Genomic DNA, 6843 nt, shown 5'->3' with positions numbered 1-6843 from the left:
CTGTGCTCTCCTGAAACTTGTCATCCTGAATCCTTAGAGGGGCCCAACCAAAAAGAGAAAGGGAGCGCTTCAGAGTTTAACGCCGCGTCGTGAATCACTTTCTGGATAATTGCGGGAAACTAACAATCCAGCCAACAAGCTCGAGGAATAAAGCAAATAGGGAATAAATTCCTGGGTGCTCATAAACCCACCCCTGTGGCCCCCACCGTTCCCGGCGCTCCCGCGGGGTCTGGCCTCAAGTCAGATCTAGAGGAGGAGGAGGAAGCTGGGGCTGGGTCGGGCGGGTGGTGGCCACCGCTCGCCACCCAAGATGTTATTCACTGGTAACAATCCCCATTATCTGTCCCCACTTTGGGCTAATCAGACAGAATCGCTAATACCGAAGGCTGCTTCCTGCCGCCTCTGGGAGGTAACTGGACGCCGAGGGGAGGGGTGCGGGGCGGGGCGGGGGCGGAGGTGGCACCTTCCGGGCTCGGCCCCGGCTTTGGTCCAGCGCTCATTCAGGTACTTAACACCCTGGAGACCCGGACTTCGGCTTTCAAAGAGACCAGGGTGGGAAGAGCTGTTTATATAAACAGGGATTCTGCTGTAAATGCTCTAATATCCCGGCTGCTCGCGCATAGCGAGCACCTCCCACGCCCGTCCGTAGGAGAGGCGTCCCGGCCGCTCCTCGGTTCCAGCCTGCCCTGCCCCCTCCTCGACCATGGCCACCTCTGGACGCCAGAGCTTCACTGTGCGCAGCCTTCTAGATTTACCCGAGCAGGACACGCAGCACATGCCGAGGCGGGAGCCAGAACCACGCGCCCCCCAGCCCGACCCCTGCGCCGCCTGGCTGGATTCGGAGCATGGCCACTACCTTTGTGAGTGCGCGGTGGACTGCGGTGCAGGTGGGAGGTAGGAGGGGTGGGGCAGCAGAATCAAGGGCCCGGCCCACGCGGGGCCAGGAAGCCGAAATCCCAGCCCAGGGTCTGGATTTCCTCAGTCTTGAAAACAGGAGCCCTATCCTCGAACCCCTAACGCATTCGTCCCAGTAGGCACATCCTGAGAGCAGATGCCTGCCTGGCCCCGAGATTTGAGATTTTTGTGTCTGGTGATTCCTAGGGTCGGAATATTTAAATATTTAAAACATGCCGTCTCCCTCCCTTCTGATCTCAAGCCTGAAAACTCTGCCACGATCTCCAGGCCTTGGTCTGGGATTGGAGTGTTGGCGAGTTTACCCCCACCCCTTCCCACCCAGGGCTCCGCAAACCTAAGCTTACTGCAGTGCAGTCGACCTGGAGGAGGCCGGCGATGGTGACCCAGCTTGTGATAAACAGGTCGGCCCGCGCAGCTACCGGTGCGGACATGTTAAGAGGGCCCCGGGGTGGGTTTCTTGGGGGCACGATCTCAGGCCCGCTGAGACTGCTGTGGTATGAATGAGGTCACCGCATTCGGAGAGGTGGGTTTCCAGACGTAGACTCAGGAAATGGCCTCACCCCGAAAGTCGCGTGCTAGTGGGCGTGCCCTCCGGCCGGTGGCTCCACGCTCGTGCCAGAAGGGCAGCAGGCCCTCGGCGAGGTCCAGCGTCTCACCCGCGCGTGTCTCCTTTGCCGTCCCTAGCCTCAGACGAGAGCAGCCTGGAGACCAGCCCGCCAGACTCGTCGCAGCTGCCGTCAGCTAGGCCCCCGTCTCCGGGCTCCGACGCGGAGAAAAGGAAAAAGCGGCGGGTGCTGTTCTCCAAGGCGCAGACGCTGGAGTTGGAGCGGCGCTTCCGGCAGCAGCGGTACCTCTCCGCGCCGGAGCGTGAGCAGCTGGCTAGCCTGCTGCGCCTCACGCCCACGCAGGTCAAGATCTGGTTCCAGAACCATCGCTACAAGCTGAAGCGCGCGCGCGCGCCGGGGGCCGCGGAGTCGTCCGACCTTGCAGCATCCACCGAGCTGCACGCCACGCCCGGCCTGCTGCGTCGCGTGGTGGTGCCGGTGCTTGTTCGCGACGGGCAGCTGTGCGGCGGCGGCGGCGGCGGTGGCGGCGAGGCGGAAACGTCCGTAGCCCAGGATAAGTGCGGCGTCCCTCTGGCCGCCGCCTGTCCTCTGCCGGCCTACCCCGCCTTCGGCCCCAGCTCGGCGCTTGGCCTCTTCCCCGCCTACCAGCACTTAGCGCCCCCCGCCCTGGTTTCCTGGAACTGGTGAGGCTGCTGGGGTGCACCTGGGGCTACCCCAGACTTTGGAGCGCGCTCTGCGGCTGGAACAGGGCTGGAGCTGAATACTTGGAAGGCTCTTCAGCTGCCTCCCTGCAGCCCCATCTCCTTGGGCGTCAGGGTCCCCTGACGCGCCCTCACCTGCCGTCGCGCAAGCACACACCGGGGAAGTGTGCCAGAGCCCCTCCCCCTCCTTCGACAGGACCTGTCTCAGAGTTACATTTTATGCTTGGACCTTATTTGTATATTTTTAAATAGCGATTTGTTTGGGAAGCAAGTTATTTTTTAAAAAATAGAGTATTTTTCCTCGTGGTTCGAAAATAAAATGTGTAGGGTTGGGTCCCCTGTGCGCCTGCCTGGAACGTAGGCAGGACTGTGCTCACCAGACCGCTGTTCGCAGCGCCCGCTCGCCCCTTGACTGGCTAAGTGGGGCCCAGCCCCGGTTGGGTGGAAGGGAGGATTACAGCCCCAAGACGGCTTTAGAAAGATTCGGGGCTGGGGAGGGGCGGCGGCGGCAAGGGCGGTGGTGTCAGGATTGGGCGCGGGAAGAAAAGGAGAAGAGGAAGCTGAGGCAACTTTGGGATGCTTGTCAGCGGGAGGCGTCTCTGGCCCCAGAGTGACTCCGAGGCTCCGCTGGGCTCCCAGAGCTGCTGGCGTTCCAAATACCGAAAAGTCAACCCCGCGGACCGCGACAGGGCAGAAGGAGCTTCTCCAGAAATGAGCCGGGAGGCCAGGTGTGCGGCGCACTGCACCGCAGCAACCCAGGCCTGGCTGCAAGCTGTTTCCAGAGCGCAGGAGCCAAGCGCTCGGGGGCCTGATGAGCATCGGGAAACTTGTAACCCCTAGTTAAGCCTGCAGGTGCCTGGTTTAGCTGTGATTTCCTGTCTCCTATTGGCGCAGTACCTGGCGGGGGTGGGGAGCCTGACGTGGGGACATCAAAGGGTCAGGGAACGACTGTCATAGGGCACTGCCTCCAGGCAGCTCTGGGAAGACGCTCCCGCTAAGGGAGGACCGCCTGAGGGAGCCTTGGGAGTCCCAGGTTGGGGCCAAATCTTCTGGTCGGTGTCGCTTCACCCCTGCCAGTGCACACTGGCACCCCTTGGGTTTGTAACTCCCCCCCAGGGCCTCCCGTGCAAACAGTCTCTTTCTCACAGAAGCGACGACCTCACTCCCTGGCACCCACTGCTGGGAGATGCGCCAGAGGAGAGCAGTTGGGGCATCAGGTGCGGGGGAAGGGAACAAGGGCCCTGATGAGGTCTGTGAGGAGGAGGAGGCATGGGCCTGTTAGGGGCTTTAGCTTTCTTGTCCAAAGAGGAGGAAGGGGAGGATGAAAGGTGGCTGAGGCAGTGTTATCACCTGGGATTTTGGGGAGGTGGAGAGAGAAGGGAGGGGAAAGGGGGAAGAGAGTGGGGTGTTTGGGTCTCAGCTGCCAGCCACCTTGCCTTCCATATGGATGCGGTTATCTTAGAAGAATCTCCATCCTTAAACCTCCTTTTGTCTTGGGAACTGAAAAGGGCATTGTCAGGCCTAAAAAGGACCTAGACAAAATCCGCACTGTTTGGATCCAGGACTCTGTTTAATCAGTCCCTGGTGACAATGTAGTGGGTGTTAGGCAGGACAATAGTATCTTTTTAAACCTTGTGGCCTTCAGGAAGACAAAGGGCTTGAATGTTATGGGCTTACAACTTCAATTAGAGCAGTGCCAGTGTGCATGGGAGATTATCAAATTTGTATCATAAAACCCCTTTCTAATAAATGATTGCTGAGGAGGGAGCCTGAAAGTTGTAAGACAGATATTGGGACCTGCCAGGGGGCTTCCCAGTTAGCTCCGGCAGAGCAGATGGGAAAGAAAAGGAGGAAAGCTGGAGACTGGTGTTGGGACTGGCCTCTGGTCAGCTGGCTGGGTGCTTGGATCTTCCATGCTCTTCCTACATAGGGAGATTTTCTCCAAGAAGGGGGATAAAGATTGGTAGCTTGTTTTCTACTATTGGTGGTGACAAAGATCACCTGAATATTCTTAGGGAGAAATTGAAAAGTCACTACCTGTCCAATTCCTTGACTTTTCCTAGAGCTCCAGAGAAAGTAGGTCTTGGAGTGTGCTGTGGAGAAGGCCTATTACATAGGAGGCCCGAAGGACGAGGATATTTAGACTGTAGAGATGGCCTCTTTCCAGGAGGCTCTTTGGGAGATTCAAATTCATCCTTGTTCTAAATGGTCAGTAGAGGTCTAACCAAGAAGCCACATTCAGCTGCTTGCCAGTGGGGTGGTCAGAGCCACAGCAAGGTGCCCACCCAGGAGCCAGCTTGTGTGCTGGGCAAGAGGAGGGCAGCAGTTTCCTGTGACAGTAGCACCAGCAGCCATAACAGATAAACTGTGGCCCACTTTTTTTCCTCTCCTTTCTCTCCTTTTCCTTTAGGCTGATATGGTCCTTCCTTTAAAGAGAAAAAACCCTTAGGGGAAAGTTTAAAAAGCACTCTGATTACCACCAATCCATTTTAGAGACCCAGGCTGTCAGATATTTTGGATTTGTTTTCTTTTATTTTTTCTTTTCATACCTGTGATAAGCTGGAAAAGATGAATTTCCTTGGTGGTCTAAAGATCAATTCTTATAATTTCTGACAAAAGCTGAACCCAAGGCCTCTCTACCAGCCACTGTGGAACAGTTAGAACCTCCCACCCTGGATGAAAGTACTTCAGACCTGTCACCCATCATCAACCTCACAAGGCAGATTCACACTCAGCAAACTTTTATTGAAACTTACTGTGCTACAGGCATTTGTAAAGGTATTTTCACAGCTGATCGTACAGAAACCTTATACACTGTATACATAATACCCCCATTTTATAGATAAAAAACTGAGGCTCAATAGGTGGGGCCAAGTGACTTGCCCAAAGCAGTTATAAACTTCAAGGAATGTTACTGTGGACCTCAGCCTTAACCCATATTTAGTCATCCTACAAGCTGCCCTTGAGAACAGTTATAGTCTGGAGATGATGATTATATATATATATTACACAACCCTTATAAGCTTTCTTATGGATAGTCCGGGAGGATAAGAATATACTTAAAAGCCCTCTATACAGCTCACGGCCACTCACAGAAGCTGGCCATGTATCACAATGGTTGCTAGTATGTACTGATATTTTCCACATATCAGGTGATATTCTGAGACTTTTATCTCCTATTAACTCATTCCATTTTCACAACTCCACCAGATACTACTTTTCCCAACTATCAAGTGAGAAAATTGAAGGCCAAAAAGGTTAGAAGAAACTTGTCCAGGGTCATACAGCTGGTAATTGACATAGAGAATCTGAACCCAAGCAGTCTAGTTCCAAATCCTACACCTTTGACCATGTGGTGGGAATTATTTCCCCTTTTTTGTGTTATTTCTCCCAGTTAATAGTTCTGGTTACCTTCCTCACAGGTGCTTCTCTAAAGACATGCTCTTTAGCATCTCTGTGTCTCGTGTCTTTCTCTTTCCCCATATCTACCAGAACTTCAGTTTTTGAGACACAGCTTCTGTGTTTCTGCTGTCTGTTTGTGAGCATTCTTGTCCAGCTGTCAATGAAACAGCTGGACATTCTCCTGTGACTATCATTCCACCATTCTTCTTCCAGAAAAACGTCTGCTGCTGCCGCCTTGGCACCAGTTGTCCACTCAGTGTTCCGCAGAGTTGCTGCTGACTCCAATAAGCTTCCCTAAGCTCTTTCCCAGCCCTAGGCCCAGGTCCCTGGGGAACTTTATGGTTTTGGCTTTTCTAGCTCTCTTCCCAGTCATCTTTTTCCTCCCTAGGTCTTCAGTTTTATCTTTATTATTAAACATCATCCTCTTCTCATTTTCTCTCTCTTCTTCCATTGTAAACATTTTCACTTCATCTTACTTAATTAACTTGCAGGCAGAGATGGCAATTTTCACTTCAATTATCTTTCCTCATTGTTCAGAGGATCTTACATCTCAGCACATCTCTTATCTGACCAATTTAGCACTTTAGGATCTTAAATAATGTGCTCCTGATGGGTTAGAAGAAGTTATTTGACCCCAGGTTAACCTATACTTTCCCTTCTAACAATTAGACATGTCTTATTTTCTTGCCTTGTTGACACCATTAATTTGTCTCTACTTTTTTCTCTCTCTGTCTCTCTCTCTGTCTCTGTCTCGCTCTCTCTCTCTCTCTCACACACACACACACACACACACACACACACACATTCTCTCTCTCTTCACTACCTTTAAAACATCTTTGACTTATGAATAAAATGTCCAGACAATATAGTTGTGGGCTTAGCATGGCTGAACATTTTGTTAAATATGTTTATCTGTTCTGAGTGTATCAGTTAACTAGCCTAAGCAGGTTATCTGTAAACATGAATAATAGTCAAGAGAGTTTTCTGAATGCCAAGAAAGTAGTTCCTACCCCAGGGCAAGATGATTTCTGTAACTGTGATTGCATCAATTAGTATTCAAAATCTGCATGAGAAATTGTATCCTGGTCACTCATCATTTTTCCAAGCCATGCTGTGGGAGAGGGTTTACTAGATGGTACCTTCATTATTTTCAGAATTTCAATTCTGTGCCTGTTTGTTTCCCCCTGCCCCCTGCCATAACTAAAGGTGTATGGCATTTCCCCTTCTCCTTTGTACCCACCACTCTTGTTACACAGTCT

At 52.5% G+C, this 6843-nt stretch overlaps 1 protein-coding gene across 2 annotated transcripts; it reads left to right on the top strand.

Moving 5' to 3' along the window:
* Positions 1-242: 242 nt before the first annotated feature.
* NKX2-8 (NK2 homeobox 8) lies at positions 243-2485 on the top strand. 2 transcript variants are annotated; one of them, XM_035260359.3, is made up of 3 exons: positions 243-409; positions 624-860; positions 1600-2485. In XM_035260359.3, exons 2-3 carry the CDS (start codon positions 704-706, stop codon positions 2166-2168), a joined length of 726 nt encoding a protein of 241 aa, XP_035116250.2. In that variant the 5' UTR covers positions 243-409; positions 624-703; the 3' UTR covers positions 2169-2485. The 2 variants fall into 2 exon arrangements, with proteins under 2 accessions (XP_035116250.2, XP_002753874.2); XM_002753828.4 differs by lacking the exon at positions 243-409 and having other exon boundaries at positions 487-860.
* The last annotated feature ends 4358 nt before the right edge of the window (positions 2486-6843 follow it).

The sequence above is a fragment of the Callithrix jacchus genome, chromosome 8 (assembly GCF_049354715.1).
Source record: "Callithrix jacchus isolate 240 chromosome 8, calJac240_pri, whole genome shotgun sequence".
Taxonomy (NCBI): Eukaryota; Metazoa; Chordata; class Mammalia; order Primates; family Cebidae; genus Callithrix; species Callithrix jacchus.
This window is presented reverse-complemented; position numbering and strand designations above follow the sequence as displayed.

Coding starts and splice junctions, on each gene's coding strand:
- NKX2-8 (XM_035260359.3), top strand. CDS start 704: ATGGCCACCTCTGGACGCCAGAGCTTCACTGTGCGCAGCCTTCTAGAT. Junction 861..1,599: donor GGAGCATGGCCACTACCTTT/GTGAGTGCGCGG, acceptor TGCCGTCCCTAG/CCTCAGACGAGAGCAGCCTG.